The sequence below is a fragment of the Ictalurus punctatus genome, chromosome 12 (genome assembly GCF_001660625.3).
Source record: "Ictalurus punctatus breed USDA103 chromosome 12, Coco_2.0, whole genome shotgun sequence".
In the NCBI taxonomy this organism is placed as follows: domain Eukaryota; kingdom Metazoa; phylum Chordata; class Actinopteri; order Siluriformes; family Ictaluridae; genus Ictalurus; species Ictalurus punctatus.
The window spans coordinates 9,233,350-9,245,876 of record NC_030427.2 but is presented as its reverse complement, the minus strand read 5'-3'; the positions used below and the strand labels follow the sequence as shown (position 1 = coordinate 9,245,876).

Sequence of the window (12,527 nt, the reverse complement as noted above, 5' to 3'; positions counted from 1 at the left end):
AGTGATCTAGCATGTACAGAACCTTACGCTCCCTCTTTTGTTACACACTTTTACTGTTCGGCTGCGTGTGTATTTCCTCAAATATCCTGCAACTTGTTGTGCTCTGTATAGCTTGAATAGATCAAGGCATTACCCTGGACTTTTGTTAAGAGTCTTTTGTGTGAATGCGAAACTGGAAGAGTGAATATGCCCTTCTTTGTTATCTCTTGCATATAGGGAAAGAAGAAGTAACCAGGATGGCGTCCCAGCAAGGCGAGGAGCCAATTATCGGTCAGTCAGACTGTCGGTTGAAGAACAAGAAGCCACCCAGCCTGGTGATTGCAATCCCGCCTAGCGAGGATCAAGAGAGAACCGTGATGGAGGCACAGGTATAAACCGGCGTATTCCAGCCCCCTGTTTTGGTTTACCGAAGGATTAAAAGCAAGAGGACTTAGTGCAGGTTTAAACAATCTATTATAACGTGTGACGACGCAAGTGCGTAAACACCGCACGTTCTTTAGGTCGGTCGAGGCGTCGCAGTCAGAAGTGAAAGTAGGAGACGAGAGTGCAGGCAGGAACGACCTAGGATAAACCGTAAACAGTGTCACAAGTGAGGGTCAGAAAAAGAAACCGAAACTAGACATCACAAGGATCGGATACGCATGACTGTACTTGCGAACACAAACACGGGGAAGTCGTAAGCATCCATGCATTATGTTGTTTTTTTTTGTTTTTTGTGTGTGTGATCTCAACATAACAAAAGTTGTTTTCTCGTGATGGTGACATGAATGTGTCTTGTGATCTCGTATTTTATATCAAGTCTTATGTCGAGTTCACGAGATGATTTAGTCGAGATCACGAGGGAACGAGAAAGGAAAAAATATATATATATATATGTAATGCATGGCTGCTTAGGGCTTCTGTAGGATATAAATAGAGAGACTGAGTAAGGGCTAACGCAAAACAAACCAGGAACAAGACTAGAACCAAAACAAAGGCATGTGGAAAAACGAATAAAATCGCATGACGTGACTCCAAAACAGCATGAAAGCGACACTCTTTGTGCTTTGAACTGCAGCGCATTATGCCCCGGGGAGGGGGGAGCAGGGGGGGGTTCATGACATCCATGGAGGTGTCATTTCTATGAGGTGTATGCAGGTTGTGAACATGGCGCATCAGGATGCATCGTGTTCACAAAACAACTGTAGCGTGGCCTCGTACGTCCCAGATCACCTTCACCCGAGAGAGAAGGATGTGCTGGCCACAGTGTGTCATGTGCACACCTCGTAACACTCTCTCATGAGTACTGATTCAGCACGGACTATAGGGATGCGATGACGGAATAATCATTACAGCGGTGGTTTTGCATTGTTGTTATTTTAGTCCTCATTAGCCAGGAGTTCAACCCCCAGATATAAACCCTGTCCCTAAGACTTAAAAGCCAGTGCTGTTCAAGAATGACCAGTGTCCATGAAGTCGATACTGTTGTTATTTAAAGGAGCAGTTTCTAATTTTAGAGCCCCCTGCTGCCTAAGAGACGACACACTAATTCACACACTAATTAAACACGGTGTTATTGATTGCACTCGTTCTTGTTGTTGTTGTTGTTGTTGTTTTTTTCTTCTTCATTGCAGGTCTGAGTGTACCTCGAAATTCTTGTGTTTTGCTCCTATTGGTGTATTCCAATCATTCAAGCCAATTTAAAAAAAAAAAAATAAAAATGTTGCCTGTGTGTGTATGTGCTCTCCAGCCCTTAAGGCCATCGGAAAAGAAAAGCGTCAGTATGCGGCAGTCGACCGAGGCATTGTCGTACAGCGAGACGAACGAGAGGAGAGCGGCTTTCCGCAGACAGACGTCTCTTTCTCAGAGCATCCGCAGGTAACCACACACCAGCCATCTAATCAAATGCAAAGTCGTTTTACCGTCCCTAGCGGGGTTTATCTGTTGCCTGTTACGCAACATTTGCATTAGGGATGCACCGAAATGAAAATTCTTGGCCGAAGCCGAATATAACGAGAAACTTGGCCGAGTACCGAACACGTTTTTGCCATTTTTTTTCACCGTTGCGTAAATTAAATAGTCAGAACGTGCTCTTTACTATTTTGTCTTGCTTTTCAAAGAAAAAAAAAAACAATTACAAAAACTACAATTTCAAAATATTTATTTAACGCTGGACCTTTTTTTTTTTTTTTTTTTCATTCCAGCAGGCATAGGCTACCAACAAGACACAATATAACTTGAAATAAATAAATGAGTAAAATAAAAATATTTTGATGTGGTCATCTTTGAGCCCCCCTCGAATAGCCGATGTTGGGCCTCTAACTGACTGCTGAAAGAATGGAACACTCTGTAGCCTACGACTAAAAAGTGCATTGACGAGTGCAGAAAATGGTTCTATTGGGTTCTATAGGGCTGATTATATTGGGGATATGTACCGCTCGCGTCCCTGTGCACCGCGCGGAGTATTACAGTAGATATAGGATTTGTCTGCCTGCTCTTAAATAAATACGTCTTTACCTGCTTCCGTACTCCACTCCCTTACGTGACGGAAAACATGCCGGAACAGAAAAAAAACAAACGCACGTGTGTCCACGGTAAACATCCGAAGAACAGGTAGCTCGTGCACGTAGCTCGTGCATGCGTGCGCCCCCTCATCGAGGTCGTGACATTCGCGCGTCTCACTCTGGTTGCTAGGCTGTTTGGTCGCGTCATCAAACACGTCATTGTTCGGTCAAAATTATTTGATAAATTTACACCGAAAAAGCTTTTTTTTTTTTTTTTTTTTTTTTGCTATTTCGGTTGCCAAACATTCGGTGCATCCCTAATTTGTATTGGTGAATGTCAGGACGTGAGCGCTCACAGAAGTGGCATTGTCAAGGGGGCATCTGTAAAGATCAGATGTAATTAAGTATGACGAGTGTGTTGCAGTCTGTCAGTGACTGTGTGTGTTTAGCTGCTGTTTTGTCTGTGCTCTGCTGTAGTAGTTTGTAGAAACATCCGGTACTCCTCAGATTTTCATAGAAACGAGCACTGGGAGGTCCATCAATATTAAACTGTTATAGAAATTGCACCTTAAGAGATGTTTGGATGCAAATATTAACACTTTCGTGACGACCACTCTCACGTGCCTGTCTTTGCGCTTTCTCTGTTCGTGATCGTGTGTACCCTACGTACAGGAGCACAGCACAGTGGTTCGGTGTCGGTACGGACTGCGAAAACCAGCAGCAGCTGTGGCAGAGGAAGAGTCTACGCCACTGTAGCCTGCGTTACGGCCGCTTGAAACCTCAGTACAGAGACCAGCAGGAAGCAGCAAGCATCGACCTGGACTCGCCCGTCACTCACAAGATGCCAAAGGTAGTTAAGAGTCATGCTGAACGCACGTACTTGGAGTGTTTACACAAGAAAGTAAGACTTTTTATTTTTTTTTGTCTCAGATTGTGGACCCTTTGGCCCGTGGACGTCAGTTCCGTTACGACGATGTGGAACGGCCCAGGACGCCACATGTTGCTCACGCTCCTGCCCCTCAGACCCCAGGTGTCTCCTCCCTGTGCTCCTACACCAGCCAGCGCTCTACTCACTCTCGCTTCCCACGTAGGAAGAGAGAGTCCGTGGCCCGCATGAGCATCCGCGCAGCCTCCAACCTACTCAGGGTGAGTGTGTGTGTATCTGTCTGCATGTATGCATACGGTCCAAGACCGCCGGTGCTTGTCAAATTTAGGGTCAACCGGCATGGGGATCAGAAAGATTGGGCATGTTTTATGATCTAGTCCACTGCTGTATTTCTATGTCATGGACATGAGTAAAGCTGACTGACAAAAATACACTCCTGTGGAAAGAGTGGCCATTAGAGGGCGGGGCCCAACTCTTCCCAGTCTGGCTTGTCCTTCCTACTAGGCCTATCCCAAGACCCATCCTACACAACAGGCTGATGATAACTTTGAAAATGTATTTAAAAATGGGATCGGTAGTGTCCTATTTTTATTTATTTTTTTATCTTTTGCTTCTTTCATTTGTCTACTTCTGCTACGTTATATTATTATATTGCATGCCATTTTTGCATTTGTTGGCTGTATTTATCGGTGAGAGTAATGAGTGTGTGTGTGTGTGTACGGATGTATGTGTAAAGGGTCGGCCCGGCCTGCACGGCACCCAGGTGCCTCGAAGTATCCCCCGGAGGAGTTTTGTTCGGCCCAGCTGGATGGAGGAGGACACGGTGGACACAGCAGACACGTCCGACTCGGTCTTCTTTAGCAAGGCAAGTGTTTGCCGTCTTTGTACTTTTGTCTTATTCATTCTGTTAATGGTTGGGTTTTAATGAATCTGGGGGGGAGGGATATATAGCCAAAAAAAATTGTATAAAACAAAGACAGAACACACGGGTTAGAATCGTTTGCATCGATTTGTTTTGATTTTGGAGTCTTGCTGGAAAGAGTTTTTGAAATATTGTTCATTGTGTGTTTGTGGTAGATTGATGCGCATGAAGACTTTTACTCTATGGCAGATGATGTGTTTGAGTCCCCACCCCTCTCCGCTTCATTGGCCGTGGATGGTTTGGTCGATGAAGCGGGACGCTACCCCAGCTTGTGAGTTCCCCAAAAGACTTCCCGAGTTCAGATATAATGCAGAACTGTATTTATCACCCTTTCCTACTACCACTAATATCTCCTTATCTATGTATATCCCTCTCTGTCTCTCTTTTTTTTTTTTTTTCTTCCCCTATATCTTTGTGCTCAGCAAGGATATCAGCCGAGCTCCAGCTGCAACGATAAGCCCCGCCCTTAAGCGCGGAGGCCGTATTGCGTCCCGAGTAAAGCACTTTGCCTTCGATAAGCACAAGCGTCAGTACGGCCTGGGCGTAGTGGGGAAGTGGCTGGACCGGCAATACCGGCGGAGCCTGAGCAGCCAAGTGCAAAAACAGCTGGATGGTTTCCACAGCCACAGGTGGGTGACCTTTTAATGATGATAGAGTAACACACACTACCCAAAACCCCGGCGGATGCAGGAACGGGTACATTAAAACTTGGAGCAGGTCTTGATGATCTTCAGCATTAACGTTAAATAGTTCGGAAGGCGTTGATCTAGTTTTCTATAGCAGCGGCTCACAGTCGTGCAGCTGCAAGGCAAATCATATACCGATGCGCTCGTTCTAACGTGTTATCGTTTCTTTAATAACGACTTATTCGAGGGGCGTATATGGCGGAAGCTCCACATAAGCGAAGGCTAATAATAAATTCATTTTTTTTAAAAATGTGCCATTAAGAAAAGGCATGTTTATTTCAAATTCATGGAAGGAGTCTCCAGTGTCAGTGCTTTGTAGCAGCTTTGTCCTTTCCACTTTCTCGGTAACGCGGCAAGCTGCATTTTTATATATTTTTTTTCTTATTACTTCAAGAGAGGGAGGGAAAAAAAATAAAAGAGGCCAGAGAAGGAACAACTGTTTATAGCTTCTATAATGTGCGTTATACCATGAATACTCTCTTCTGATTGGCTGGAAGGTGTGCGTTCAAACCGTATAACGCACAGGTAGTTCCGGTCAGTTTAATCGCCGTTCTAAATTAACGCGCTGCCTATAAACAATTGTAACCATAGTGACATACAGTTACAGCTGCATACAGCGTCATTATTAGTAGAGATGCGGCACAGACGCAGGTAATTCGCACACCTACAGCCTCTCTCTCTCTCTCGCTCTCTAATAACTATTTTTTGAATGAATTATAATCGAATGTAATCGTATCGCACTACTTTATCTCTGTGTATAATTTCGAGCGGGCAGAATTCTAGATCTAACGACCCGTGTGTGTGTGTGTGTGTGTGTGTGTATATAAAATAACTAACACAAATGAATCTTTATTTTGATCCTTTCAGTCAAATTTTGCACTGCAAGCGTCAATCACTGCTTTTAACTCGTCACCGCCGGCAAGTGAGCATGGGATAAGCGGGATAATCCACGACCAAGTGTGCATTACACAATTTTAATGCGCTCTGCCTCCACGCCGCGCTTTAAAAATCACGCAGCGCACACCTAGCCGTCGATCGCCCCGTACTTATAGCAGGAATGAACTTGTTTAAACAGATGTTTCACAACATCAAACGTAACTGTGAAGATATTAAATGTATGACTCCTAATCGTTGGCAAATTGTTGTGGTCTGAGGAGCAAAACGCATCAGGACGTGATGTTGTTCTAAAATCTTCAGGGTGGTAACGGCAGAACAACAAAACCACGCCAGCACCTTTTAATTATTTTCCTGTAACGGCACGTTCTGCCATGTTTTATTCCTTGCTTAATGACACGGTTCAGGTACAGTTATCGTCACGGATCCGAACGATGTCTCTTCGGCCGATGCGTAGTTTCGCTGACTGTGTTTAAGCTGAAATGGGGGTAAATTTCGTCTTTAAATGCAGTCTTCTCTGTTATATAGTAGTGATGGGCGGTTTAGGGGTTTCTTCACTCACATGGCTGATGCGAACTCGTCACCTAGGTACTTGTCTTTCAGAAACTCAGGAGCTGTATTAGGTGGGTTAGAACTGGGGAACCCCTGGTTTAAAACTATGTACATGTCATGTGCATGATAATCTCTGTGTCTATGCACTTTCACTTTTCCAGACCTTATTTTACCTACTGGATCACGTTTGTGCACATCGTCATCACTCTGCTGGCCTGCTGTACGTACGGCTTCGCTCCGGTCGGATTCGCCCAGCACACCATCACTCAACTAGTAAGAGAGACCAACGTCCGGCCTTTAAAACACAGCTTTTACCCAGATTATAGCCATGTCAGAGTGTATCACTTTATATCACTCTGAATTAAATCTGGTTTTTTTTTTTATATCATCGAATCGTTTTTGAGTCATTTTCAGAGTCATTGAATTGTTTCTGAATCAGATTACATCATTTGCTGGTTTAGTAAAATACCGCATGTGTCTGTCAGGCATGCGGAACTAGACATTCAAACCGCTAGTCTGTACTGTTGTAATGTTTTGTTTTGTTTTTCGTCTTACCCGTCACCTCCCTTACCTCCATTAAGTGGCCGCTTTTATTTTTTGTTTGTTTGTTTTGTTTTTCAGGTGCTGAGGAACAAAGGGGTGTATGAGAGTGTGAAGTATGTTCAGCAGCAGAATTTCTGGATCGGCCCAGGATCCGTGAGTGTCTCCAGCGTTCAGTTCTTGTCCCGAAAAAGAAGCTTCAACCGACAAGCTTTGCCGTAGTTGAGCACCATAATAGATAGTATTGTTAAAAAGCATAGGGTACCAGTGGAAACCTGGAAAGCAGTTCTGGACTGTTGTTAATTGTAAAAAAAGAAATGCTTTATTCAACTCGAAGAGAATATAAGTGGTATTTGACTACGATAAAAGTTTCCACTAGGTCTTGGATAACTCAGCGTGGTCTTAATCCTCTGCTTTAATTAATAGCTGTATTTTCTGCACTGTCTGGAACCCAAGACCCTCCCCAAACCAATGCAAGTTCGATTTCACAGGTCGCCAGTAGCAAAAATGGCCAAAAAGAATGTTTAATATATTTAGAGTGACGTAATCCATTATATTCTTGATTTGATATAAACATGGACTTTTATTCTACTCCCCTTGAAGGACCTTTTCAAGTAGGGGTTGATTATCTACAAACACTTTCCTATCTTTTTTTTTTTTTTTTTTATACTCTCTTCAAGCTGTAGCCATTAAATAAATACATCAATTTGTTATTCGTATTAAGTTATTAGATGCCTTAAGGCAGGTTGAAGTAAATGAACTGCAATATTTGTGTGTGTGTGTGTGTGTGTTGTAGGTAGACCTGATCCACCTGGGAGCAAAGTTTTCGCCCTGTATTAGACGAGACTTAAGGATAGCCGCTCGCATGCAACGCGACAAGGATGAGGAAAAAGAGTCGGGCTGCTGTGTGCAGAATGATAACTCGGGATGTGTGCAGACACTCCGGAGCGGCTGCTCGGTCGGTACACGTGCCCTCAAACTATGTCGTCTTAAACATGTAATAACGTTCTTGTGCACATCAGCCGAGTGGCTCGACGGCCACTGTTACTTTGCGGTCAGTATTAGCCCTGTTGTTGACTTCCAATATCGACGCAAACTACTGTACGTGCTATCGTGATCGGTCGGGATGGGGTGCGATAGTACTCTTTTGAGCTGCGCTGTATAATACATAAGGCTGTTGCAGACACCGATCTTAAAATCCTTTGTCCTAAATTGTCTGGAGTCTCATTGGCCATATGGGTATTTGCTGCCACCATGAGGATGTAATGAAACCCCAGTGGCGGTATAAAATTCATCATAACACACAGTTTTATTAAAGTGTTATGGGTGGATTACGAGGATATATCAGTATGGAAAAAGCATGTATTTGTACGGATTTAAAAAAAACAACAAAAAAAAAAAACAATCCTAGATGTCTTGAAACGGAGTACAATGAGTAATTGTTCTGCAAAAAGCAGAATTTACGCATCAAGCTTCATCCAGGTCTTCGGGAATTACTCTTGAATGACTTCTTACGGATGAGGTTTTGGACACAGTGCGAGTTAGTGTAATCACGTAAGTGTAATCTGACCTGCAGTGTGTACACTGAACACTGGAACATGGTGGCAGCCATCTTGGACAATCACAAGAATTGTATTCACCCTCTACAGTGCGTACAATTTGAGCATAATTATCCCAGTGCTTTAAAAAAAAAATGTTTTACTACAAATCACGTCTCGGCTTGTTAACGACTTTTAAAGTAAAGTGAGAATTCTTTAAATTAACCCCCCCCCCCCCCCCTTCCCCAATTGAGCTATTCCTTTAAAACCTCTGCGTAAAAGTAGAAATCGGAGAAAACACTATTTCCTACGACAGTGACGGATCTTCTTAACAAACCTATGAATGATTGCGCACACGCACAGTGCTGTGAATATTTCCACATGAATTGTAAGTTGTGTACGAAACACTCATTTCTAAAAATTCCTGAATATCTTTAACCTGTTTTGTTCATTGCAGGAGTCGTTGGCCACCTTCATTAAATGGAACAAAGAGAATGTGGATATCATTCGTTCCTCAGGTGCGGTGTGCCATCAGGACCCCAGGTAGCGTTTCCTTGCTGAAAAATCGAAACTCTAGCTTCCTTTCGAAGGGAAGGATTCGTGTATATAGTCCTTTCTAGAAAGGAAGCCGGTGAATGAAACCTTCCAAACACTAAGACCCAATCAGTAACATTTCTAAATAGTGGTTTGGGGATTCCTATAACGCACTGCAAGAATCCGATTTAACACTGAGAAATTACAGTTATTAAAATTCATAAGATAGCGTAATAATAAAAAAATAAAATAAAAAAAGCAGAGTTGCACTATATGGCCAAAGGTTTACCTGACCATCTCTCCAGTATGTGCAATCTTCTTGGAAGGCTTTCCACTAAATTTTGGGACATGGCTGTGGAAATTTGCCTATTCATCTAAAAGTGCATTAGTGAGGCATCGGGCGAGCAGGCCTGGCACATAGTTGACGTTCCGGTTCATCCGACATAAAGGTGTTCAGTGGGGTTGAGGTCAGGGTTCTGTGCAGGCCTCTCAAGTCTTTCCACTCCATCCTTGGTAAACCATGTCCCGATGAATCTCGCCTTGCACACAGGGACATTATGCTGGAACGTATTCGGGCTGCAGAGATACTGTAACGTTACAGCATACAAAGACGTCCTATACGGTCGTGTGCTTTGAACTTTGTGGCATCAGTTTAGGGAAAGCCCACGTATGGGTGTGATGGTCAGGTGTCCACAGACTTTTGTCCATTAAATGTATCTGTGGCATTAAAGCTAGCGGCCGGATGTTCAGTGTCGTTGTGCTTTGTCAGCCTTTTAACCTCTTCTTAGTAAGTATTTAGCTGACTTCTGAATTATCCAGTCATCGGTTTATTTTAAGAATTTGCTTGTTTTTGGTTTTTTTTTTCCCCCTCTCCGTTTGGTGTGAAATGCATTCTGGAAATAGGACATGTCAGGAGCCTGCCTCAGCAGAGCCACACATATGGCCTGATGACATCACGCGGTGGCCAGTGAGTCATCTTAACTGTTTCTCTCTAATTTTATTTTTATCTCGGTTAAGGGGGAAATTAGACTTTAAAAAAAAAATTGTCAGTTCAATGTTGGTTGCTCAGGGGTTTAGGTTTTGTGCTCAAATCCCAGAACACAAAGTATTTCAATATGTAGTATCCCCCACCCCAGAAAAGTGTAAATCAACATTCAGAAAGGTCTAAAAAATAAGTACACCCTTCCCACTTCCGCAATCTTTGAGAATAATTATCAGCCAGCTGTTACTATAGATTAGTTAATCAAGTAGTCTGACTACTTCTATAAAAAGCAGAACTTTTGGCAGTTTGGTGTTCCGGAGCAATTCAGGTGTGTCTACATCATGCAAGAAGAACATCAAGAAGAAAGGACATCAGCCATGACCTTAGAGAAGTGATTGTTGCTGCTCATCAATCTGGGAAGGGTTATAAGAGTTATAATCTCCAGATAATTTGAAATTCACCGTTCTACATTGAGAAGGTTTGTTTACAAATGGAGGCGATTTTTTCCCAATCTTTTTAAGACAGTTACCACTCTTCAGGACCGGGCGTCCCAGCAAATCCAGTCCAAGATCAATGCTCGTTCAATGCTCAAGAGATGTAAAGAAAAAGCCAAGAGTCACGTCATGTGACCTGCAGGCCTCTGTAAGCATATTTAAGTATTTATATTTATGAAGGCACAAATGAGAAGAAGACTGAACAAGTATGGCTTTCTTGAAAAAGCTCCTTCTTTCCAAAAAGAATGTGGCAGCACAACTTAGGTTTGCCAAATGCATCTGAATAAACCACAAAAATTCTAGAACAGTTATCCTTTGGACTGAAGGTGGAGATGTCTGGTCATGTACACCACCTTGTGTACGTCATGCCAACTGTCAAGCATGGTGGATAAGGGCTGTTGATTTGGCCTTGTTTTGCAGGTAAAGGATCTGGGGAAACTTGCAGTCATTTAAATAACGATGAACTCCACTTTATACCAGAATGTTCCTGAGATAAACATGAGGCCATCTGTTCAGCAGCTGAAGCTGGGCCGAAATCGGATCATGCAACAGGACAACGTTCTGAAGCACATCGACAAATTGACATCTAAATGGCTAAAGAAGAAAAAAATCAAGGTTGTGGATTGGCCAAGTCAAAGTCCAGCCCCCAGCCCCATTAGATATGCTGTGGCAGGATCTTAAGAGAGCTGTGCATCAATGAATGCCTTCAAACATCAATGTTGTAAAGGCGGGTGGGTCAGAATTTCTCCAAAACAATGTGAGAGACTGATCAACTCCTACAGAAAACGTTTACTTTAAGGTATTGTTGCTAAAGGTGGGGCCCACACAACTGTTATTTAGGCCATGATTACGAAAACCATCGAATCGAAGGGGAGTGAGCTTCCCCCATGATTTTAAGTCTAACTAAGTGACCTTTGTTAAAACGTAAACCTTCAGTATGTAAATAAGAATTCTGTAACGGGCGAGAAGAAGGAGGGAAATGATGTGCACTGATGACAGTAATGTGACCGGCTTCAGAATTTTCATTGCTGTATTGTGTGTTCTGTTTCCTTCATTCAGATCTGTACAGACGGAGGCACATGGAACCACACGGGTTACACGCACATGGACTGCAGCATCAGGGGTCGTCCATGCTGCATCGGGACCCAAGGAAGGTAACGTGACCATATTTCCTCTCCACTGTGTTTGTATATATTTGCATGCTGTGAAATGTTTCGTCATGGACCTCATTATGTGAACACATAAGAATTATGTTTAATTGTCATACTGCACTATTATGTGTGTAGTTTTAGTATTTGGATGTTATGTTACTTAAGCTATTACTTAATATTTGTTTTTGCTGTTGTCTTTCAAACGTTTGCTTGGTATTCACTACGGGGAAACGCCTCGGGCGTGACCGATCCTGGAAGCACCAATTACACCACGTCTATTAGTTGACCGACCAATCACGACAGTGATGCAGGAGTCCCGCCTCCCTCATATGTATATCTCTGCAAGTGGTCCCCACTTCATTCTTGTTCTGTTCTCCGTGAGCTCCTTATAGGGAAGGTATTCTCAGCAGATCCTCGCAGGGAGTGGCGGCTTAAGCAGTTCATTCGATGAGCCGGTGTTTTTAGGTACGTCTCCGAACGCGGCTGTTTTTCCTTATTCCTCTGAGGGAATATTCACTGTCAAAGTGAATATTTTTTTTCTCCTGCCGTCTTTTTCTGGTGGGAACTGACGCGTCGAGGCAAGTTCTCATTTTTTGTTTTTCCCCACGTTGAGTGGTGTATGGAGTTGATAGCTCGGTGTTCTCTGTTATAGCGACCGCGAACAAAGGGTTTGCAGTCGATGATCGATTTTGTCCAGAGACTCTCATCCTCTATGCATCGCGTGTCCGGGAGTTAGACACACCACAGGCCGTGCTCGCTAATCTCGAGTGCTGCCCGCACTGCTCTCTTTTCCCATTAAGGGCATTAAAGCACGGAATGCGAGTCGCGGCCGTGAATAAGGAGGATCCGAGTTTTTCTGCGCCAC

The 12,527-nt window shown here is 43.4% G+C and overlaps 1 protein-coding gene across 6 annotated transcripts in view; it reads left to right on the top strand.

Moving 5' to 3' along the window:
• LOC108273104 (inactive rhomboid protein 2) overlaps positions 1-12,527 on the top strand; it is a 42,761-nt gene that overhangs the window by 13,838 nt on the left and 16,396 nt on the right. For all 6 annotated transcript variants that reach the window (XM_017482128.3, XM_017482126.2, XM_017482130.3 and 3 more), the window contains 13 exons: positions 217-368; positions 1,730-1,857; positions 3,156-3,333; positions 3,414-3,629; positions 4,106-4,234; positions 4,447-4,562; positions 4,714-4,920; positions 6,585-6,696; positions 7,045-7,119; positions 7,760-7,921; positions 8,959-9,044; positions 9,939-10,002; positions 11,571-11,665. In XM_017482128.3, the coding sequence (XP_017337617.1) occupies positions 217-368; positions 1,730-1,857; positions 3,156-3,333; positions 3,414-3,629; positions 4,106-4,234; positions 4,447-4,562; positions 4,714-4,920; positions 6,585-6,696; positions 7,045-7,119; positions 7,760-7,921; positions 8,959-9,044; positions 9,939-10,002; positions 11,571-11,665 (1,720 nt within the window). The remainder of the gene's footprint in view (positions 1-216; positions 369-1,729; positions 1,858-3,155; positions 3,334-3,413; positions 3,630-4,105; positions 4,235-4,446; positions 4,563-4,713; positions 4,921-6,584; positions 6,697-7,044; positions 7,120-7,759; positions 7,922-8,958; positions 9,045-9,938; positions 10,003-11,570; positions 11,666-12,527) is intronic.